We start from the raw sequence: 24582 nt of genomic DNA on the forward strand, positions 1-24582 counted from the left end.
GACCTCAGAAAAATCACTGTGAAATCCAATTATGTAGCATTTCCGGCAGTACCTTAGCATAGAAACTCAAATCCAAGTCCCAGTCTGTGCTGAGTAACCTGATGGGAATGAAGCAACCTCTCTCTGAACCTTGCTTTCTGACCTGTAAGGCTGTCCTGCTGCCATCATGTAATCCCCACAGCCACCCTTGAGCTGGGGGTCCACACAGTTGTGGACAGAGACACAGGGGGGTGAAATCACCCCAAACCAGGCTTTGAGCTGGCTGCAGTGTCACAGACAGACTGAACGAGGAGTGTCCTGCACAACAGACTCAGAGGATTTCCATCAGCTAATTTGGCCCCCCATGCATAGTAGGTGCTCCATTAGCACAGACTGCTCTGACCCTTGCCCCTTTGTCAAGCCAATGTCATGTTGGCTCCGTGAAGAGGAAAACATCTCCACTGTGCTTTGCCTTGCTAAGCCTCACAGTCATTCTGCAAACTGGGGCTGGTGACCCCTGTTTCTGGACCCCGCATCACACTAACCTAAGCGGCCCCTGAGCTGCGCGCCTGAGCCCCTGCCTCTCAGCTCGACTCGGGTAGTGTCACAGTGGCTGGGGCAGGGGAGGTGGGACCTGTGCAGGGCATGTGTAGGTGGCCAGGAAAGGAGGCGCCTTAGCTAGTAATAAGCAGTCATCACTTTTTCTGAAGGCAAGAAATATGAGCCCATGCATAGTTTTCAAACCACTTGCCCTAGGAATTTTGCTTTCAGAAATTTCGAAGCAGACCTACAAATTATGTGGTAAAGTGTCCAACACTGAGGGAACCATAATAAGACAGTGGCCCTCGGAATATCGAGTGAGGAATGATTATGAAATAAAAAATGAACAGAGAGGCATTTGTCTGCCTTTGGACTGCTGTTCAAATCCTTTTTAAAAACAAAATCTGAAGTTATTCTCCCTACACCCACCTCCCAAAATGCAGCTGTGGTCTTCTGAGGACTTTTTTTTCAATAAAAGAGAGCAGTCTTAGAGTGAAACAAGACATCTGATTTCAGAACCCAGAGAAAAAAGAATAAACTAAATGAGTGACGGAAAAAGCATACTGACAATTTCCATTCTCAAAAAAAAAAAAAAAAAAAAAAAACATTATTTCCCTAACAGCAGGTGTTGCCAGTAGCACAAATGGAATATTAATCTTATCTCCTAAGCTGTCCCCACCCCAACCCCAACCCCCACCCCACCACTCCCACTCCCATCGGAGAAAACTTCCTCCTCAGAGGGATTAGAACATAATAAGCGGGCAGAACCTTTGGGGTTACAGGGCTGCATGGCTAGTTTGTCTCCAAAACATGGACCCACATATCCGGGGATCTGAGACCAAAAGCAGCTTCCTTACTTGGCTGCTGGGAGCAAGAGCGGCTCATTCCCAGCTCAGCCAAACCTAAACCCACAGGTTTCGTGGTGAGCAGCCAGCTGGCCCCTGAAGGAAGGTATCGACGAAACCCAGGGCCAGCAAATACAGAAGAGAGAGGAGCTGGTTTTGGCTAGCTCAGCCAGCGACCGCTGAAAAATATTTGTGAATGGCCAGAGCAGGGAGCTTGGGGCTCCATTGTTGGTGCCCGAGGCCCAGCCCCTAGGCTCTTCCAGTGGTTCAGGCCCTCTCAGCCCTTTCCCAGGCTGAGGACGTAGGTCTCATGTGGCTGTCACCACAGCAGGTCTCAGCCATTAACTCAGCCCTTCTCTCCCTAGGGGGCGGGATCAGTGGACAAGTGGGAAACAGACAGGAGATGGACGCTTGGGAGCCATGACAGGCTGACAGGCTGGGCACACTCCTGAGAGCCTCTGCCAGGTCCTCTGGTGTGGGAGGCCCCCTTGAGCCTCAGTTGGCTCATCTGCAAAATGGGAAGAAAGATTCCTCACTGGCTGCACACAGCGACCAGTCCCAACAATAACTGGCCCTGAAAACTAAGCAGAAAGGAAGCAAAGGGCCTCCTTGCTGTTCTGCAAGGCCATCTGGCTCTTCCCCACCCTCCCAGGAGCCAGCCAGCCTCATATTGGTCCTTCTCCTTTTGAATTCATGAGTCTTGCCTGCCCAGTTAGGAGGGGGCCCTTGAGGGCAGACTCCCAGGCCTCCCTCCCACCCACCGACATCACTCCACATGTACAAAGGAGTTGCCACCCAGGCAGGGTGAGTCTGAGTACACTCACTAATGCCCAGCAATGGGGTGCATTCTTCTTGGTCATTGCTGTATTGATGGGGGGGGTGCGCTGGCTCCTAGGTCTTTCGAACCAGGAAGACATGGAGTTCCAACCTCCCCACCCCCCCGCCCCCGCAACTTTCCAGGAAATAAAAGCAGAAGCTCTGCCTAGCTGATTTCTTTCTGAGACCTTGACCAGCCAGGTAGCCATAATCTCCTTCCTCCTCCAGATGAAGAGAAGGGGGTTGGGTTTTGGGATGGAGGGGGGTGGGGAAGGGGTTGGCTTGGGGAGGATGCTGGGCAGAGAGAGGGGAATCCCTGATGTTACAAGTGGGAAGCCAGTTTCAAGACAGATGCTGGGAAGGGCTTGGTAGACCATCCTTTGGGGACCTTCCTTGGACCAGAGCTGCAGGCATTACAAAAATTCTAAATAAGGATGACAAAAGTTGTAAGAATCAAACATGATCTGCCAGGGAATTTCCAAGGTTTTTCTCTGGGCTTAAAAATTACTCACACTCAAAGAACAAAGAGAGTGGATGGCAAAAAGAGCCAAGTAGTTTAAAGTAATTGAAAAATAAAAGTAGGGAGCATTTACCAAAGTCAGGGCACGTGGTACCCTGGGGAGTGGGCGGGCCGTGGAATTTCTCCTGTGCTCTCCCTATGCGTCTCAGGATGAGGGCTGCAGACTCCTGAGCTGACCTGTGTCTTGGGCATCTGGCACATCTGAAGGCGTCAGTGATGCTGGGAGGAACCCGACTCAGTGACTCACTTTGCTGATGGGGCCCAGCTCTGCCCTGGCCCCCAGGTGCCCATGCTGATGATTCATACCCCCCTAGGAATGCCAACTGACCCTCTTCCAGTACTTAGAGCCCACGATGACCCCTGCTTTTAGGGTGAGACCATTCGGGAATGAAGCTGTCTTAAACGTGCGCCGGCGGTGGTGGTGGCAGTTGGGGGGATTGGATGGAGAAATGGCCTCTTCCACCCAAGCGTCAGGGCAGCGTGGTGCTTGCATCAAGAATGCACTTCAGGAGTTCCCGTCGTGGCGCAGTGGTTAACGAATCCGACTAGGAACCATGAGGTTGCGGGTTCGGTCCCTGCCCTTGCTCAGTGGGTTAACGATCCGGCGTTGCCGTGAGCTGTGGTGTAGGTTGCAGACACGGCTCGGATCCTGCGTTGCTGTGGCTCTGGCGTAGGCCGGTGGCTACAGCTCCGATTGGACCCCTAGCCTGGGAACCTCCATATGCCGCGGGAGCGGCCCAAGAAATGGCAAAAAGACAAAAAAAAAAGAATGCACTTCAGAACCCAATGAGATGGCACCTGGACTCCAAGGAGGCCTGGGGCACTCCCAGCCAGCAGGACTCAGTTTACCTACCAGGCCTCTATACATGTTTCTTTTTTCTTTTTTCTTTTTCTTTTTTTTTTTTTTTCGGTCTTTTTTAGGGCTACACCTGCAGCATATGGAAGTTCCCAGGCTAGGGGTCAAATAAGAGCTACGGCTGCCAACCTACCCCACAGCTACAGCACCTCAGGATCCAAGCCTCATCCTCGACCTATACCACAGCTCATGGCAATGGCAGATTCTTAACCCACTGAGCAAGGCCAGGGATGGAACCCCCATCCTTGTGGGTACTAATTGGGTTCTCAACCCGATGAGCCACAATTGGAACTCCTAAATGTTTTTATATTGACTCTGGCAACCCAGAGGTGCCCATGGCCTCAGGCTGACCAAAAATGGCCCCAACTATTGCCTGCCCTTGGCAGCAAAAGAACCAGGAAAGGGAAGTTCCCACTGTGGCTCAATGGTTAAGAACCCAGCGGGTATCTGTGAGGATGCAGGTTTGATCCCTGGCCGTGCTCAGTGGGTTAAGGATCTGGCATTGCCACAAGCTGTGGCATAGATCACAGATGCAGCTTAGATCCTGTCTTGCTGTGGCTGTGATGTAGGCCTGGATGGAGCTCCAGTTCAACCCCTAGTCTGGGAACTTCCATATGCCGCAGGTGTAGCCCCCCGCCCCCAAAAAAAGAACTGAGAAAGGGGCATCCTCTGAAGACAGAAAACTCTTAGAAAATAACCGCTCTACTTCAGGCACGCCCTAGAAAAACTGTCCCCACCCCCTCCATCCCCCATGCCCATGCCAGTAAGGGGCCGAGAGCCCACCCTCCGCAGGCTGTGACAAGGCACCCGAACCCCACCAGGGTGCTGCCAGGGAGGCTGAGTGGGGAGTTGGGACTCATTCCTGTGTGTCAGCAGAGGCCATGTGGGGAGCAGCAGTCAGCACCCTTCCCCGCCTAGCCATCGAGGTGTCAGTGAGCAGAGCCAGAACCCCCATCCTGGTGGTGACGGAAATGTTCTGTCTCTTGACTGTATCAGTGTCAGTATCCTGGTTGTGATCCTGAACTATAGTTTTGCAAGATGTTACCATGGAAGGAAACTGGGTAAAGCATACAAAAGATCCCTTTGTGTTCTTTTTTAAAACTGCATGTGAGTAGTTCCCATCATGGTGCAGTAGAAATGAATCCGACTAGGAACCATGAAGTTGCAGGTTCGATGCCAGGCCTTGATCAGTGGGTTAAGGATCCAGCATTGCCGTGAGCTGTGGTGTAGGTCACAGACTCGGCTTGCATCTGGCATTGCTGTGGCTGTGATGTAGGCTGGCAGTTGTAGCTCCGATTGGACCCCTAGCCTGGGAACTTCCATATGCCTCAGGCATGCCCTAAAAAGCAAAACAAATGAACAAACCAAAAAACTGCATGTGAATCTGTAGTGATCCCACAATACAAAGTTTTGAAAAATAAATGTATGTTCATTTAGAAAACACAACTAAAGGATTTCCTGTTGTGTCTCAGCGGAACGAATCTGAACCATGAGGAACCAATAGGAACCATGAGGTTCGATTCCTGGCCTTGCTCAGTGGGTTAAGGATCTGGCATTGCCGTGAGCTGTGGTTTAGATTGCAGACATGGCTTGGATCTGGCATTGCTGTGGCTGTGGTGTAGGCCGGCAGCTACAGCTCCTATTGGCCCCCTAGCCTGGGAACCTCCATATGCCAAAGGTACGGCCTTAAAAAGAAAAACTAAAAAAGAAAAAATTCTCATCCCATTCCCGCAGAGATAATGACTTAATGACTGTTAGCATTTTGGTGTGTGTCCTTCCAGATTTTTCTATGCATGTAAATCCTTGCCTTTAAAAAAAAAAACAGCACTGTGCTACACATATGACAACACATGCTACACAGTGGACTTTTTTACTATATTCTTTTTCGTGGGTTTTTTTTGTTTTTGTTTTTGTTTTTTGCCCTCCGGTATGTGGAATTTCCCAGGCCAGGGATCAAACCTGAACCACAGCAGCAACCCAAGCCACTGCAGTGACAATGCCAGATCCTTAACCTACTGCACCACAAGAGAATGCCTCACCACGTTCTTAATTGCTCCATATTTTATTTTTCACTCTTGTAAACACTACTGCGATGAACATCCTTGTGCCGAGGACCCTGTGCTTTATTTCCTTTGGGTAAATTGCCACAAGTGGAACTGTAAGATCCAGCACTCTACCTGTTTTAAGAGACTTTTGTAACAAATTGTTGACTTTCCCTCCAGAAATATAACAATTTCTCCTTTTGAATACAGTGTGTTGTAAGTTATTGTGTGTGTGGAAACAAAAAGAAGCCTATACACCTGTCCCTCCCTTAACAACTTTAATTCTGCCAAGGAGGGAAGGCTTTTATTTTAAATGTTTTGTTTTCAATTTTTAAAGGTTACTTTCCATTTACAGTTGTTACAAAGTATTGGCTATATTCTTCCTATCCTATAATACATCCTTGAGCCTATCTTATACCCAGTAGCTTGCACCTCCCACTCTCCCACCCCTGTATCATCCTCCACCCCACCTCCAACTGGTTTTTTTTCTATTATCTATGAGGCTGCTTCTTTTTTTCACTAGCTTGTTGTATTTTTTAGATTTCACATGTAAGTGATATATAGTGTTTATCTTTCTCTGACTACTTCATTTAGGATAATGCTCTCCAAGACCATCCATATTGTTGCAAATGGCAAATTTTTGTTTTTATGGCTGAGTAGTGTTCCATCATATATATGTAAGATGGAATATAAATATATATATATATATATATATATATATATATATATATATATCACAGCTTCTTTGTCCATTCATCTATTTGAAGGACACTTTTACTATGTCTTAGCAATTGTAAATAAAGCTGCTGTGAACATTGAGGTGTATGCATCTGTTTGAAGTTGTGTTTTTGTTTTTCTCAGATATATGCCCAGGAGTGGAATTGCTGGGTCATAGGGTAGTTCTGTTTTCAGTTTTTTGAGAAACCTCCACACTGTTTTCCACAGTGGCTGCACCAACTTACATTCTCACCAGCAGTATTGGAGGGGTCCCTTTTCTCCACATCCTTGCCAACATTTGATGTTGGTAAAAGGGAAATTCTTTGAAGAAAAGATTTTCATTAATTTTAATGTGAAAAGAAAACAAGATACCCCCAGATTTTCACAAATTATCAAGTCGACATTAAAATTGAATTTATGGGAGTTCCCGTCGTGGCGCAGTGGTTAACGAATCCGACTAGGAACCATGAGGTTGCAGGTTCGGTCCCTGCCCTTGCTCAGGGGGTTAAGGATCCGGCGTTGCCATGAGCTGTGGTGTAGGTTGCAGACGCGGCTCAGATCCCGCGTTGCTGTGGCTCTGGTGTAGGCCAGTGGCTACAGCTCCGATTGGACCCCTAGCCTGGGAACCTCCATATGCCGTGGGAGCGGCCCAAGAACTAGCAAAAAAAAAAAGCCAAAAAAAAATAATAATAATAAAATTGAATTTATGTAAGTCGTAATCATTTTAGAGTATATAAATACAATCTTTTTTTTTTTTTTTTGGTAAAATGCTGTTCAGTGAAGGCCTTTTGTACCTGCCAAAGGATCACAGAATGGGATGTGGGTCTCGTTCCTTAGAAAGTAAAGTCTTCTTTCCACAAACTTTCTTCATTGACTTTATAGCTTTTGAGAAGCTCATGGTTATCCTATTCTCCAAATGCATTTCAGATAAAGAAAAAATTATGATAAAGTTATGGCACCAAAAGCACCTCGAAAGGGACACTGCTTCAATGACAGAAGCACCCTTTGTGCACAGGACTGAAGGGTCCTTGGTATGCCCTCCCCGCCCCCTGCTCGCCTATAGGCTGCAAACCAAAACTTTTGGGGTTTGTCCCATCATGCACACCTCAAATTTGTTCCTTATGATAATCTCTGCTTTGAAAGTGTTGTGTCAAGTAAAGCAATGAGCCTGTTGCCTAAAACCGCCATGTTCCCACTGTGGCACAACAGAATCGGTGGCATCTCCAGAGCACTGAGACGCAGGTTTGATCCCGCCCAGCAAGTGGGTTAAGGATCCAGCACTGGCACAGCTGCAGCTCGGAACTGATCCCTGGCTCAGGAACTCCCTATGCTACAGGTCAGCCCCAAAAAAGGAAAAAAAAAAAAAAAGATGTATATGAAAATGTATTTTTAAAAAATATATGTCACTTCCTCATTGATCAGTTCAGGCTGCCATAATACAGTACCGCAGACTGGATGGCTAAACAACAGAAATTCCTTTTCTCAAAGTTCTGGAGACTGGAAGTCCAAGGTCAAAATGTCAGCAGGTTTGGTTTCCCATGAAGCCTCTTTTGCAGATGGCCACCTTCTCTGCAAGCCTCACATGGGTTTTCTTCTCTGTATCCGCATCCCTGTGTCTCTGTACATTCAAATTTCATCTTGTTATAAGGATACCATGCACATTAGAGTATGGTCCACCCTAAGAGCCTCGTTTTAACCTAACCCCCTCTTTAAAGGTCCGATCTCCAAATACAGTCACATTCTGAGGTATTAGGGGTTAAGGCTTCAACCTATGAATTTGGGTAAAATGCCATTCAGCCCATAACTATTTCTTTTCTTTTCTTTTTTAGCTTTTTGTCTTAATTTTTTTTAACTTTTATTAAGTAGAGTTGATTTACAGTGCTGTGCCAATTTCTGCCGTATAGCAAAGCATTGCTATTTTTTAGAGCATATTTTGTTAGTGGGTTTGGGGGTGAAAATGTCAATGCACACCCCAAAAGTTGTTTAACAAATGGTATAACTTTTCAGGAGCCACTATGGGAAAAAGTCATTAATAGGACAGTTGTTATCGGATGCAGGTCTATGTATATATCTTTGCTGGAACATGCACAGAATATGTTCACAAAATGAAGATGGTTGCTTGGAGTTCCCATTGTGGCTCAGCAGAAATGCACCTGACCAGTATCCATGAAGATTCAGGTTTCATTCCCGGCCCCACTCAGTGGGTTAAGGATCCAGTGTTGCCATGAACTGTGGTGTAGTTCTCAGACATGGCTCAAATCTGGCATTGCCATGGCTGTAGTATAGGCTGGCAGCTGCAGCTCCAATTCGACTCCTGGCCTGGGAACTTCCATATGCCGCACCTACAGCCCTAAAAAGAAAAAAAAAAAAAATGAAGACAGTTGCTTCAAGAAAACATACTGAGTGTCTGGGGACAGTCAGGAGGGTTTGCTGTGTATTTCATTGTCTTTTAATTTTGTTCCCCACACATGTATTAATGCATATGCTTTCTTTCTTTTTTGTCTTTTTAGGGCTGCACCCACAGCATATGGAGGTTCCCAGGCTAGGGATCCAGTTGGAGCTGTAGCCACTGGCCTACACCACAGCCACAGCAACGCCAGTTCTGAGCTGCATCTGCAACCTACACCACAGCTCACAGATCCTTAACCCACTGAGCGAAGCCAGGGATTGAACCTTGTCCTCTCGGATACTAGTTGGGTTCGTTAACCACTGAGCCACGATGGGAACTCCTCTTAAAGCATGCTCTAATAAGGGAATAAAATACTTAAGTCACAATCGACTTAAATCCACTATAATCACAGGGACCTCTCTGTTGTACTCTCTGCCGGTAACCCCAGGCCCTATCACAGAGTCTGGCACATAGGAGGCCTTCAGCAGGGGTATTGAAAGAAAGAATAAATAAATTCCTCTTGTCGTGTTTGGACATAGGGCCCCTGGCCAGCAGCCTCAGTGATCATCTGCATCTTTCCCCTTTGGTTTACAGGCGGCAGCAGAGACCCCCAGGAGGGAACAAGCCCCAACAGCACGGTGACCATCAGCCGGGCAGTGCCAAACACAACAGGGACCACCAGAAATCCTACCAGGGGGGCTCAGTGCCCCACCCCTCAGGGAGGTCCACTCATCACGGCTACAGCCAGAACCGGCGCTGGCACCACGGCAACATGAAGCATCCACCAGGCGACAAGGGGGAGGCAGGCGCCCACCGCAATGCCAAAGAGACCATGACCATGGAGAGCCCCAAGCTCGAGGACACCCTGGGGGACGCTGGGCACAGCAGCCTTGAGCCCCCCCGCAGCCCTGATGCCCTGGCCCCGGCAGTTTCCGAGAGGCTGCCCCTGCTGCAGCCAGGGGGTCCAGAGGTCGAGACAAAGCGTAAAGACAGTATTATTCCTGAGCGCGGCGGGGAGCGACCCAAAATTACCCTGCTCCAGTCTTCCAAAGACAGGCTGCGGCGAAGGCTGAAAGAAAAGGTACCGGTAATTGAATTTTCCTTGTTCTCTTGCACCAGGGAGGACAGCACGAGGTAGGCACTTTGGTAGGTGGGCTCGGGTTGGCGGGCCTGGGGAGTCACGGGGAAGGAAACACAGAGGGACCCAGAACACCTGGTCATCACTGCCTTAGGGCCCCTGGCCACCAGAGGGCAGGCCTGCCCATCCAGCTCTGCATGTGAACCCCTCCAGCACATCCCACCCCCCAAGAGGCGCAGGTGGACACTAGGTACCAGCCCCCAGCCTGAGGGGGATGGGAGGAGAGTCATGCGTCCAGAGATGTCAGGAGGGGTTCAAGGAAGGCCTGGTTCTTCCCTCCAGCATTGCCTGGGGGTAGTTACTGCCCTGTTAGTGCTCAAGGGCATCAGGGGAAAACCCAGAGCTCGTAAGATGAGAAGACTTTTCCCCAAGGGGAGTACCAGACCGCTGGCCTCAGCCTTGCCACTTCCCTCCTTCATCAGCCAGCAAAGGTTGGGGGGGGAGGTCTCAGGGACAAAATTTAAGGAGGCACCTCCTCTCAGCATCATGCAGGTGCCCATGCTGCAGTCACATGGCCCCAAGAATGAGGGTTTCCTTAAATTTGCTCCCCAGGAGCCTCTTTTTCCTCACCCTACCCCTGGCCTTGGGTCCTAGACCCTGGTTCTCAAATTCAGGAAGAGATGCCACAAGTCTCCAGAGAAGGGCTGAGGCTCAGGCTCTGTCCCTGGCAGCTTTCAGTCCACTCGTTTTTTTTTTTTTTTTTTTTTTGTCTTTGTATGGTCACACCCATGGCATGTGGAGGTTCCCAGGCTAGGGGTCGAATCAGAGCTAAGCTGCCGGCCTACACCACAGCCGCAGCAACGCCAGATCCAAGCCGTGTCTTCAGCCTACACCACAGCTCAAGGCAATGCCAGATCCTGTTATAACCGACTGAGCGAGGCCTGGGATGGAACCCGCATTCCTCATGGATATGAGTTGGGTTCTTAACTTGCTGAGCCACCGCGGGAACTCCAGCTTTTAGTTCATTCTGCTCACCTTAGCTCCCCATCCCCAGCCAAATGTGCAGGTAAAGGTCACCTCGGAAAGAAACTGTTCCCAAGAAAGGCCACCCTGCCCTCAGCCTTTCTCCATGGAGTCCTCCTCTGGGACTTCTGTGGAACTTGAACTTCCAGGCTTCTTCTCGGCATCTCTCTGGTGCCTTCTCTCCTCCACCTTAAATCCCTGAGGCCAGATCCGCACTCAGGCAGGACAAGGCAGGTCAGATCTCTTCCCTGGTACATCCTTGAAGCAGACATGCTGCTCCTGGTGTCCCTTGCATTCCCGAGCGCCCACCCCCCACTCCCTGTGGGGCAGTCCTGGAGCAAAGCCTCATTGACTCCCTCCCGGCCCAAAGCAAGAGCCTGGGAGAGATTCTCCAGCAATGACCAGGGTGTGGCCTTTGCTGGAAGCGTTTCCAGGACAAATTGCTGCGGCTCAGCCCCAGGAAGGATCATCACTGAAGTTCTTTCAAGTTCTACTAAGTGTAACCACAGTGTCACAGATGGGAAACCGGTTGAGACCTCACTCTGCCTTTGCCTGGCTAGGTGGCCTTGGGCGAGTCACCTACCTCTCTGAGCCCCAGTTTACCCATCTGTAGAATGAGGGTGATGCCACCCACCTTGCAGACAGACTGCAGATCCAAGGCTGTAACCTTTGTGAAGACCCTTGTGAGTGGTGATTCTGCCCCCCCACCCCCACCCCTGGGCCCTTGTGGTTGGGGCCGTTATGCTTGACCTGGAGCAGGAAGGGGGAGACAGAACAGATAAGGTCAATCCGTAGCACCTGTATTTCAGCTTCAAGGACTCCCCTCATGTGCGGACTCCTGGACCAGAGGCAGTGGGCTTAGGCAGTGGCGGGGCGCAAGGAAAGCAGTGGACCATCTTACTCTAACCTCTTTCTGTTACCAGGGAGGAAACTGAGGCCCAGAGCGTGAAACCCAAAGCCATCCAGTCAGAGACAGAGAGCAGGTTCTGTAAAGCCAGTCTGAGCCTTTCAGCCAAGGACCCTTCCATTGAGGACAGAAGGGCAGGCGCGGGCCTTCCTTTGATGTCCCTAACCCTGCCCTCCAGTCCTGATCTCATGTCCCATCAGTCATAGGTCGGTCACACCCTTGGCCACCAATCTATCGTGTTTGAGTAAATACTATTGAGACCTCACATGCCATTTTCTTCCTCCTCCAGCCCAGGTCTGGTCCTCATTGTAGTGAAACCTCCTAAGGGCATAGGGCTTTTAATCTGAAATTTCCCTCCCAGAAGTGCCTATAGTTTTTGTGGCCCTTTGGAGGATTCCTTTGTGTGTAGCCCTTGTAAAAAGCCAGCTCTGGAAGTTCCCTTGTGGTGCAGCAGGTTAAATATCTAGCATTGGAGTTCCCATGTGTCTCTCTGGCCTAGGGATCTGGCATTGCGTATGTCACAGATGTGGCTCAGATCTGGCATGGCTGTGGCTGTGGTGCTCCGATTCAACCCCTAGCCTGGGAACTTCCATATGCTGCGGGTGCAGTTCTTCAAAAAAAAAAAAAAAAGGATTTGGTATTGTCACTGCAGCAGCTTGGGTCAGTGCTCCATGGCAGGTTCAATTCCTGGCCCGGGAACTTCCATGTGCCACAGACACAGCCAGAACATACATACATGTATACGTAAGCCAGCACAGTCTCCATGAGACACAGTGCCAAGGCTGTTTCCATGGGCATCCCTGTACCCAGAGGGCATGACTGTCCTTGGTCTGGAGGACAAGGTAGCCACTTCAGGGTTACCTTTAACCAATGTAGTAGACTTTTTGGATGCCACCTCCTTCCTGACCTAGTCTTCCTACCCTTGCTTTCTCTTTGGCCCTTAGTTGTCATTTTATTTCATCTTCTATAAGCCCATTAAATCATCTCCAGACTGAGACATTTGATGGACAAATAGACAAACAAACCAAAGGTGTATGAGAATCCTGGGTAAAACCTGAGGTGCACAAGAAGCCACCCAGGATGTCACAGGGGCCATGAGAAAGGTCAGCAGAGAGCCTGGGTCTGAGGGTCCTTGGTGGAGGGATCAGACCTCAGGTTCTAAAAGATAGGGCAGGTCCTTTCTGGGGTTGGCCACCCCTCCACAGGAACCTGGGCTCCACTCAGGTGAGACTCTGTTTGTCCCCTGCACGCCCAGGATGAAGTGACGGTGGAGACCACCAACCCTCAGCAGAACAAGATGGACAAGTTGATCGAGATCCTGAACAGCATGCGGAACAACAGCAGCGATGTGGACGCCAAGCTGACCACCTTCATGGAGGAGGCACAGAACTCGACCAACTCGGAGGAGATGCTGGGGGAGATCGTCCGCACCATCTACCAGAAGGCCGTGTCCGACCGCAGCTTCGCCTTCACCGCCGCCAAGCTCTGCGACAAGATGGCCCTCTTCATGGTGGAAGGGACAAAGTTCCGGAGCCTGCTCCTCAACATGCTCCAGGTAACGTGACCGACAGCTGCGCCTCCATCCCCGCCCCACCCCACCCGTCCGCCCGTGGGTTATTACGAGAGAGAAGGCTGCGGATTCTGACCACAGCTGAACTTTTCCCAAGTTCCACCCTTGCCCGATTAATTATAGAAAGTAAAAAAGCACTTGAGGGGCGAGGGACGAGCGGCCGGATTTGCGTGTTTGTGTGAGTGCTCCATGGTTACGATGGACCAATATAATTTTATAGGTGCTTCATGTTTACCCAGCCTTTCCCTCTTTCTATTTCCATGATAAGAGCGCTGGCTCTTGTCGTAACCAGGCTCCGTGCTTTGACCTCTCGGCGTCCCAGCAGACACACTCTTGCCATGGAGTCCATTCTCCCCCTCTGTGGGACCACCTCCAGACCCTGCAGGTGGTGCATTGGTTGTAGGTTGTACTTGGTGCTGAGATGAGTCTAAGCAAGAGGCGTACAGGCTTTGAGGAGGGATGTGCTGGGCTTTCTGAAACCACTCTTAAGGCAGAGGGAAAGCGTGGAGATCAAACAGCATTGTGTTCCTTGGTGCCTTCCCACTCAAAATCCCTCCACCGCCAGAGAGCTCAGTCTGGCCCCTCCTCATTCCTTTCTGCGTGGGTGCTGCTGTCCAGCTGTGGTTTTACTGGGGTGTGTAATGGGCGTAGGTGCTGGGCGCTCAGGCTGAGCTCAGCACTGTTTGATCTCACAGGTGGGGAGCAGGGAGCCAATACCTGCGCTTGGCTCTTGGGTGGTAGCATGTGACCTGGTGGCATCAGGGAGAGGTAGCATGGTGGCCATGCCAGGCCCGGGACTGTCCTTGGGGACTCTTGGCTAGGGAACAGTCATGTCTCTGTACCTTAGACTAGTTGACATAGGAATTGATTCCAGTCCAGGTGAAGTAAAACAATAGCTTGAAAGTTCTGGAAGTAGAATTATGGAGCTGGAAGACACCACCCTCTTAATGAAGGCCACCATAGAATAGGTCATCCAACCCAGACACTTTTTTTTTTTGAGGGCCACACCAGTGGCATATGGAAATTCCCAGGCTAGGAGTCAGATCAAAGCTGCACCTGCTGACTACACCACAGCCACAGCAATGCCATATCTGAGCCATGTCTGCGACCTGCACTGCAGCTCGCGACAATGCAGGATCCTTAACCCACTGAGTGGGGTCAGGGATTGAACCCCCGTCCTCATGGATACTAGTTGAGTTTGTTTCTGCTGAGCCACAATGGGAACTCCCAAATCAGACACTTCTGAGAGTCTGTTCATAAGCAGACCTGTACCCTCAGCTGTAAGCCAGGATATATGGTCTTGCTGGTCTTGGCCACCTGGTTCTCAGTCTGCCGTCTCTTCCCAAAGAACAGGGAGGAAGGAGCCCCCTCCAAAGGCTGGCCACAGGCTCCCTCCCCACCATCCTCGCCTCTTCCCTGAGAGACTGCTCACTGCAACCTGAGCCTCACTGGCCAGCCGGGGCAGCTTCTGTCCAGCTCCATGCCCGATCAGATTTCCATCCCTGGATCGCCCGTGCTCCCCGGTGACGAATTCCCGCATTACCTGGGGGATTTGCACATCGGGGCATGTTCCTCGCAGGCCGGAATGTCCTGGGAGAGTGTGGAGGGTGACGGCAGGGAGCAGCCTGTCTGCCACGTACCGCCAAGCATGGGGGGAGTTGGGGACGCATCAGCCTTTGGCCCTTGGCTTCTGTCAAGAGGATAGGACAAGACTTCTAGACAATGGTTGCCAGCTCCAAGCAGCTTGGCCAGAGCCAGGGGCAGACAGACTCACATGAAGGATGTGGGGCAAGATGCACCCAGCCGGGAAAGGCAGCTGGCCACAGGGGCTGCCTAAGATCCTGCCCAGCTCAGGCCTCTCTTCCAGTGACCTGCGGTTAGAGCGGCCACAGAGTCCGGGAGAGCATCAATCCTGGGAAATGCCCAGCCACAAACAGAGCTCCATGGCCCTCACACCCACCTCTCCACCAGCAACAGAGTGGACTGGCTTAGGCCAGCAGGAAGGGAACCTGCTTGGCCGCATCAAACTCAATGAAGTCCCCTTGGCATTCCCCAGCTAATGACTTCTTGTGGAATTCATGTGCTCAGAGCCAGAGTCTGGCCAACACCAGTGAGGGGAAAGAGCACTAAATTGAACCGGGGCTTCTCGGCCTGATTCAGCCATTGTTGATTGGAGCTTGGCCTCTGCAGTTCCCACTGGGAAAGCTCTTGGATTCCCTGCACTCATCTGCAGGCCTAATGATTTTGTGCTGCTGGAGATGAGTTGGGGACCCCCGGGAGGGCAGGAGCGGCCCTACATGAGCTTCCTTTCTCAATTTTTCCTGGCTCTGCTGCTGGCATGACACAGTCCTGGGTCTCCCTAATCCTCAGAAATCTGCTTATCCCATATCGGGGCTCATGGAAGGTCTGTTGTGTGTGACAGGCTTTTAGGACCAGCCCCAAAAGACCCAGCATTACTAGCATCGCGGTGTCACTGGGACAGAGAACTGTCCCTTTTAATCTGCCGTTTGCCTAGGTGGAGAGTTTGAGGGTCAGATATTTAGAAACTGAAATGTCCCCTAGACCCCCACATGCTTCCTGTTCATTCCCTGAAGCCCCCACTTGAGTATAGGAGGGAGCCGCATGAAGGGGGGTAAGGCTGGAACTGGAAGCACAAGCCTCCTGGGTAACTGTTTAGGGCCTTTGGGCTCCCATGGAAGATGGGCTCGATGTGCTGGTGCAAGGCTGCCCCCAAGCCCCTTGCAGACCCCTGGTTACGAGACCCAGAGGAACCCACATGTCTGCCGGAGCCTCCCCAGGCCCTGTTCCTCTGCAGCTGAGGAGGGCCGGGTTGGAGTAGGCTTTCCAGACAGCATAATTCGTGGCTACCCACCACCCCAGGCCCAAAAGTCTCAAGGAAAGAGAGCAGTGGGCAAAGCCCATCAAACCCCACTTGCCTCTGACCCACGGGGGTGACTTTTCACCTGCTTTCATTTTCTGGCAAACCTAATTTGCATTCTTATTCTGCCAGATAGTCCTGGATCCAACCCCCAGGGTGCTTCGCCCACTTTCTCCCTCTGAGGTTCACACTCATCTGTGTTCTCTCAAGGCCCCCTGCCTCTGGATCCCCAGCTGGCCCTGGATTCAGTGTGGCAGCCTCTGAGACGCCGCTCACGTGGCCAGGTTTCACTGCTTGCCTCCATGTACAAGTTCGGAGACCTGGCTTAGTGATGCTGGCTGTAAAGAGGACAGGGTGTGACATGCTCTCTGAACACAGCTCCCGGCAGCTGTCTTTGGATGCTGCTCTCCTTGGCCGACTGTGTTCACTGCCTGGGCTTGGGAGCTGGCAGCGTAGGAGAAGGGCAGGCTCTGATGTAGTAGATGCTCTGTGGCACAGTGCAAGGGCACTGCCAAGTGGGGATGCAGCCCCCATGGAGAGAGAAGTGGGCTCAGGGGGAGGTCAAAGGACCTTTAACCCTTCCCAGCCAGACTCAGCATTGTCATCTCAAGAAACCCAAAAGCACTGTCCTCGTGAGTCCTGACAATGCCAGGGTCAGTCTTGGGGTCCCAGTGGACCCCTGTCACCAATCCCACAGCTCAAAAATCCTCTTCAGTTTTTATGTCTCGACTGAGTCTTTGCTTTAGGTACGGCCCTTTTCATTAGTGGTGTTCTTATAAATAAAATTCTACTTATTACACAGACATTTCTTGAATGTCTGTCATGTGCAGTCTTCACTAGATCAGTGCTTCCCAAACCTGAATCTGTGTTTGAATCCCATGGGATTTTATTTTGGTAGAGGTTCTGATTCAGGAGGTCTGAGTGGAACCAGAGACGCTGCATTTGTAACAAGCTCCCAGGTGATGCCAGTGCCGGTGGTCCAGGGACCACACTTTGAATCATAAGACATTAGATAGATGATGGTTTGTAGGTGATGGGCAAGTTCATAACAGGCATAGTCTTTTATTGATCTGATGTCAGAAGTGGGGATCAAGCCTGGGAATATTGAGTTCCAGCCACCAAGTTTTCTTTAGGGCTGTGGTCCTCCACCTAGCTGTTCCTGTGTTAGAATCACATGGGGAAACACTTTACACACAGGTGCCAGGGGCTCTCCTCCAGCCCAATTGATTTCAAAACTCCAGGGATGGACCTGGATGTTCTTTACTGAAGAACTTTCCAGGAGTTCCTGTTGTGGCTCATTGGGTTAAGAACCCGACCAGCATCCATGAGGATGCATGTTCGATCCTTAGCCTCACTCAGTGGGTTAAGGATCCAACATTGCCGTGAGCTGTGGTATGGGTTGAAGACATGGCTTGGATCCCATGTTGCTGTGGCTGTGGTATAGACTAGCAGCTGCAGCTCCAATTCGACCCCTAGCCTGGGAACTTCCATATGCCACAGGTGTGGCCCTAAAAAGACAAAAAAAAAAAAAAGGACTTTCCAGCTGATTCTGCAATGCAGTAGGCTGAGCATCATTGTTAGGAAGATCCTCCAGAGATACCCCAACTGTGCCGCCATTGTCACTTACCAGCCCACTAGCCCCACCCTTGTGAACCAGGCAGGAAACTCGTACCAGGGACTGGACTCTGCTGAGCAACGCAGAGGATTCAGAGCCTAAGCTGGGAGAACATCAAAGCAGAAGATGAGGGCATCCCAGCCTCAGTTTCCCCTCTGTGCAGGGAGGGAGCTGGGCTGGACCATCCCAGGGGGCCTTTCTTAGGCACCTTACTATTCTGAGATCCCTCCTGGAAACCCTCTGCGTTCACCACACTCACCAGGGGGCCAGAGCTGCGTCTCCTCCCCTGCCAGCTCCATTTCTGCTCTCAGCAATTGTCCCCTGACCCTGGGTTTGCTTTCCTTTTTCTTGGCCTCAGACATTTGTTGGATCACCTATCACGTGTTGTAGGAAAAGGGCCGTGCTCACAACTCGGTCAAAAGGTGGGGGCCCCCATAAAGCTGAGGATGTGATCCGTTTCCCTGACTAGCCTGCCACATCCCGCCCGACTGCCAGCCACATGTTTGCAGGATCCCACATTGATGGATTCTGACTTCCAGGAGATTGTGGGCTGCCCACAGCCCCCAGGTTACAGAAGTCACCAAAACACTGCCTTGATCTTCACCAGGGAATTGTGGCATGATGAGGGGGAGGGGGCTCTGGTTTCACAGCGAGGTGAAGAATGAGTGTGCCTCTTTTTATGGGACCTTTGGAATGATAAGAATTGGAGGCCTGCGCCCCCTCCACCCAGCTCTGCCCCGTCACCACCCTGGGCCCTCCGCTCTGGGCTCAGGGAGTGCTCCTTTGCCGAGATATGCTTGGGTAGTGTAAGTTCAAGCCCTCCTCTGTTGAAATGTGTGTGCCCTGTTTAGCCAAGAGGTGTCTGCATCTGAGCTATGCAGAGCAAAGTATTATTAGAGCAGGCATCAGTGTGTCTGTAACTGAACCCAACTCTCCCTAGCAACCGTTGTCAACAACACATCTAACAGAAGGAGGCAATACCTTTTTTTGAAAGAAAAAAAAAAAAAAAGAACCCCTCATCTCACCAAGTCGTAAACACAGCAGGGCTGTTGTGAAAAGACAACGCAAAATCAGAACCTGGCATGTGACCAGATTTCAAAATAAATTGCTCTCTGCCAGGACCTTCTAGAAGACTGCCTCTTACAAAGCTGACCTAGAGCTAGAAAATGGATCGACTCTTCAGAGTTTCAAGCTGGGTCACCACTAAGCATTATGTTTGGGGCTTTTGATACATCGAAACTCATTGAGTGGTGACAGGAGCTCCATGGTGCCGGGGGTCTCTGGGAGTGATTTTTTTTTTCTGCTTTTTAGGGCCATATCCATGGCACATGGATGTTCCCAGGCTAGGGGTCCAATTGGAGCTACAGCTGCCGACCTGTGCAACATGGGATCCAAGCCACGTCTGCAATCTACACCACAGCTCGTGGCAACACCAGATCATTAACGCACTGAGCAAGGCCAGGGATCGAACCCACAACCTCATGGTTCCTAGTGAGATTCGTTTCCACTGCACCACCATGGGAACTCCTCTGGGAGTGATTTTAACTCTAGGTTTTAGCCCTAGAAGGTGCATTCAAGACTTTCTGATCTGGCTGCCCCCTCGATGAATCAAAATGCACTCTAGGAGTTCCTGTTGTGGCTCAGTGGTTAGCAAACCCGACTAGCATCCGTGAGGACATGGGTTCGATCCCTGGCCTCACTCAGTAGGTTAAGGATCTAGCATTGCTGTGAGCTGTGGTGTAGGCAAGCGGCTACAGCTCCGATTCAACCCCTGGCCTGGAAGCCTCCATATGCCTCAGGTGCGGCCCTAAAAAGACAAAAAAAAAAAAAATGCACTCTACGTCTTCAGGGCTTGTACAACCCATCCACCACCCCTCTCCTATCATTTTTCTCTCATCTCTGCCCCTGTCTTGGTCCCATATTCACTGGCTTGGGCAGAGGGACTGAGCTATTCCTTGAACTCAATTCATAAAAGGGAAGCTCCTTATCTCCTAGGTGTCTCCAGGAGACAGGATTCAGGAAAATCAAAAGTTGTTCCTCTTTACCCCAAACTGGAGTTCCTAACCCCAGTCTTTTACAGAAGGAGAGAGGAGATGGACAAACATTGAGTCAGGGGATTCTAACCAGCTCTGAGTTGTAAGTTCCTTGAGGTCAGGAATCCTGGCTGTGTGGTCATTGGTCCCCTGCTGCTGGCATCATGGTATATCCTGGTATAGAGTGGGTGCTCAACCAGGGGCTGTGGGTGGCAGGGACACAGCCCTTAGCCTTAGGTACCACTGCTTCCCAGTGTGAGATGGGCATCTCCATTCTCCTGAGCACTTTCCAGCCAGGAATCATCCCCCACGTTTACAGATGAGACAGTGGCTCAGCAAGACTACAAGCCTTACCCAAAGTCATGGGGCCGAACTGGGTTCGGTCCAGCACCCCAAGTTCTTAGCTCCCATGCCACCCCCACTCCCAGATAGGGTATAAGGGTCAGAGAGTTGGGGAAATCAGGAATCCATCTCATGAAGCTATCAGCGGGGATTTCAAAATCCGTCTTCCTAGAAGAATCCCACTGGGTTTCCAATTGTCTCTGAGTCTCTGGGCTTTCCAGGCCAAGGGAGGGCTGACGGTGTCTGAGGAAGCACCTCTCCATCTGCTATATGCAGATGAACCGCACAGCTGTTCTTCCTGAGACTGGCTCTCCCCTCGCACCCTGTCCCTCAACCCTGAGCTTCGCCCTAACTCCTGCACGCCCACCGCTGAGCCGATGTGCACTCCAGGCATGTAAACTAATTTTACTGTTGGCCCAAGCCAGGCATACCCAGGGATAGAAGCACATTGTTCTGTGCATTCCAGAGCCTGAGCAAAGCCCTGGGCTGTACCCACCCCGAGCTCCTCTCCACTGGTTGCTAGAAATCAAGAGGGGAGGAAGCGAAGGGCTAGCGGGCAATGCAAGCAATGCTCCCCGTGGGCAGGTTATGGAGGGTGATTTTGGAGGTCCACCGAAGGTCTCTTTTTCTTAGAAATGTTGCTCCGTGGGCACCCTGTGAGTCATTGGTGCACTTGCAGGCAAGGGCCAGGCAGAGCTGGCACACACACTCCCCGACGGTGGGCTCCAGCAGGCTTGCCTCACATGGCCTGTCACAGGAGCTTGGCCTGCATAGGAGTCCATGGCAGACACAGCTCCCCCACTGGGGACAGCGATGCCTGGCTGGTACCCAGGCTCTTAGCACCCCCTCGACCAGAACCAGGGGGAGGCGGGGGGAGGGGATGGGGCTGTGCCACCTGCCCAACTTGTTGCCCCCCCTTGCTTTGGAATGAGTGAATTTTACCTTCTTCCTTCCAATCCTCATATCTTCCTCTCAACAAACACTCATCAAGGAGTTCCTGCTGTGGCTCAGCGGGAACGAACCCAGCTAGTATCCATGAGGATGCGGGTTCAATCCCTGGCCCCACCCAGTGGGTTAAGGATCTGGCGTTGCTGTGAGCTGTGGTGTTAAGTCGCAGACATGGCTCAGATCTGGCGTTGCTGTGACTGTGGTGTAGGCTAGCCGCTGTAGCTCTGATTAGACCCCTAGCCTGGGAACTTCCATATGCTGCAGGTTCAGTCCTAAAAACAAACAAAAAACAACACTCGTTGAGCACCTGCTATGTACAGCATGCCGTGCAGGAGCCGTGTGTGTACGTGCGCGTGTGCGTGTGCGTGTGTGTGTGTGTGAGAGAGAGAGAGAGACAGAGAGAGAGATCTGCCAAATCCTCCCTCTCTTCTCGTCTTCCTCTACTTTGTGCTGATGGGGACACTGTCCCAAGTCTAAGGGGACCCAGCTGGAAGGGGATTCTTACTCAAGAACCCAGCTGGAAGATTTCAAGTCAGGTTCTTCTGACTTGGTGGGGGCACGGTGGCTTCCAAAAATGGTCACTCTAAGGCCCCTTTGAGAACTTTGGAATGCCCCGTGGGACAGAAGCAGTCTGTGACTGGAAAAGGAAAGAAAAAAGCATTTTGCTTTTTTTTTAATCTGAAAATAAGCAGAGGAAAAACAAATATCAGTCCTGGAAGAAGCCCAGGATGGCAGGCTGCCAGGCAAGGTTTTCTCATGGGAGGCTCTGTCCCCAGGTGTCTTGGGGGCCAAGACTGTGTGAGTCATCTTCGTGTCCACCACCATGCCCGCACAGCAGGTATTCGGCAAGCATCAGATGCTGCTCCCTGGAGCTTCAGCCCATGGGGACCAAGATGTGGCGGGCAGGTGCCAGGGCAGCAGAAAGGATGCACAGTGTCCTTCTCCTCCCTACTCTGGTGGGGAGCTTTATCCAGGGCAGGAATTGTTTCACCATCGCCCATGTTCCTTGCCAGGCACACCCTCACCCCCCACCCCAGCTTCATGTTCCCCCGTTAATTCCCCTGATAGAACTTGGCCGGGCACTCCCCTGTCTGAGGCTGCCACGCCGAGGCAGGCCCTGCAGATAAGTGGGTTATCGGAGAAGGCAGCTCGGGTGTCCTGGGCTCCAGAGGGTCACCCCTGGCTGGCTGGCAGCTCACCCCCAGCACCTCCTCCCCCTGCCCCTCCTCAGAGCCAGGCCAGCAGGACACAGCAGTTCCTTTGCCGCAGCTCAGCAAGTGGCCAGCCCCCAGCCGCCGCCGGGAATCTGAGCTATGTTAAGCCACCCCAGATCGCTGCATCGCTGCCCTGCCCGGGCACGGCCGGCCCAGACAGGGCGCCTCTACCTGCCGCGGCCGCCGCTGGAAAGCTGGCACCGCCTGGGCTGATGGAAAAAAAATCTCCCTGCGGGTTATGTAACTGCTCACTGCCCTGTCCCTGACTCCCTAGGGAGGCCCCCAGCCACCCCACAGGGATAGCAGTGGCCCCTGGGCAGGGAGGGGACACAGAGGGTCATCCTTTCAAAGGGAAGCAAGTAGTCTTGAGTGATTCCCCAAGGTCTTTCTCTGGACTCAGGGTCCTCAACGCCCCAAGGAGTCTGGCATTCCCTATAAACGCTCGAAGAGCACGATGTCCTGACCAAAGCACTAACTAATCCAGCAGAGTGAGGAAGCCTTATCAGGAAAACTGGACTCCAAGGAGAGGTTAAAGAGAGAAGGTTTCATTGTTGGCCTGTTTGATTTGGTTTTTTTATTTTATTTTTAAATTTTTTGTATTTTTTGATTTTTAGGGCCACATGTATGGCATATGGAAGTTCCCAGACTAGGGGTCTAATCGGAGCTATAGCTGCCAGCCACAGCCACAGCAACACAGGATCTGAGCTGTGTCTGCGACCTACACGCCAGCTCACGGCAATGCTAGATCCTTAACCCACTAAGCGAGGGATCGAACCCGCATCCTCATGAATACTAGTCAGGTACATTACCACTGTGCCATAATGGGAACTCCCAATTTGGTTTTTTTATTTGGCATTTTTTTTAACTGCAGCAAGATAGGTGCAACATGAAATTTACCATCTTAACCATTTTGAAGGACATAAGCACAACCACAGCATTGCAGCACCACTACCACCATCCACCCCCAGAACCCTCTCATCATCCCAAACAAGCCCTTTAGCCACCAAACAATACCTCCTCAGCCTTCTGCATCTCCATGCTCCCTCTGTCTCCGTGAATTCTCACACTCTTTGCTCTGTGTGTACCGCATTTAAGTGGAATCATACAGTGTCTAGCTTCTTTCACTTGGCGTCATGGTTTTGAGGTTCATTCATGTGGTAGCACATGTCAGAATTTCCCTCCTTTTCATGGCTGGCTAATATTCCATAGTGAAGATAAACTACATTTTGTTTATCCATTTACCCATCACAGATGGACACTTGGCTTCTTTTACTCTTGAGTGATTGTGAGTGATGCTGCTATGAATGTGCCACATACACATGTCTGTTAGAGCCCCTGCTTTTAGTTATTTTGGGTATCTACCTAGAAGTGGAATTGCTGGATTATATGAAAACTCAAGATATACCTTTTTTTAGGAACTGCCGAACCGTGTTCTGGAAGGTTGGTGTTCATGAGGGAAAGGAAGTGGACTAAGACCCAAGTGAGGGACAGTGAGGACCCTGCCTTACCTGGAACCCAAGGTGGAAATGGAGTCAGAGGAAACCTAGAAGATAGAACGAAAGGGATTGGACTTTATGAAGTAGAACCAGGGAGTCACTGTTGGTTCTTAACTGTGGCATCCCAAAATTAATTAATTAAAAATCATAGAACAGGAGTTCCCATTGTGGCTCAGCAGGTAAAGAACTCAACATAGTGTCTGTGAGGATAGGAGTTTGACCCCTGGCCTCGCTCGGTGGGTTAAGGATCCAGTGTTGCCACAAGCTGCGGCGAAGTTCTGCAGCTATAGTTCTGATTCAACCCCTAGCCCGGGAATTTAGGTGTGGCCCTAAAAAGGAAAAAAAAAAGTGAAAAGTAAAAATCATAGAACAGTGTAGACCCAAGGGATCTATAGATTATCCATTCAACCCATTCACCACTCTTATTGTAGATGAGAGAGAACAGAGGCCTAAGGAGACTAACAAAAGCCCTGCTTTAGGTATCTGTGGATGCTGGGTTATAGGATGTCATGCTTGGAAATCAGTTACAAAGAGGACCAGAGATTTTAGGTGACCACCTCTTTTGTAAAGAGAGCACACACAGATTCGAGTCTGCCCCTCAAAGATCCAAGCTGCCGTAGTGGGCCTCCTTCGCCCCCTCCTCCTGGGACCTGCTCCCAGCCTTCCTTATGTAGAACAGTAGAGTTCAGCCACCGCCTCCACGATCCAGAGGCTGGAACCTGGGGTTGCTACCACAGGGACTGGCATGGGAAAAATATTCCTCCATCTCTTCTC

The 24582-nt window shown here is 51.0% G+C and overlaps 1 protein-coding gene across 2 annotated transcripts in view; it reads left to right on the forward strand.

Moving 5' to 3' along the window:
* Window positions 1-24582, forward strand: part of CTIF (cap binding complex dependent translation initiation factor) — a 315912-nt gene that overhangs the window by 209463 nt on the left and 81867 nt on the right. Inside the window, exons 8-9 of one of the 2 annotated variants that reach the window (XM_047764342.1) lie at window positions 9299-9791; window positions 12968-13267. In XM_047764342.1, coding sequence (XP_047620298.1) covers window positions 9299-9791; window positions 12968-13267 — 793 coding nt within the window. The remainder of the gene's footprint in view (window positions 1-9298; window positions 9792-12967; window positions 13268-24582) is intronic. The other variant, XM_047764351.1, reaches the window with a different exon arrangement.

This window comes from Phacochoerus africanus, chromosome 2 (genome assembly GCF_016906955.1).
Source record: "Phacochoerus africanus isolate WHEZ1 chromosome 2, ROS_Pafr_v1, whole genome shotgun sequence".
NCBI classification, from domain to species: Eukaryota; Metazoa; Chordata; class Mammalia; order Artiodactyla; family Suidae; genus Phacochoerus; species Phacochoerus africanus.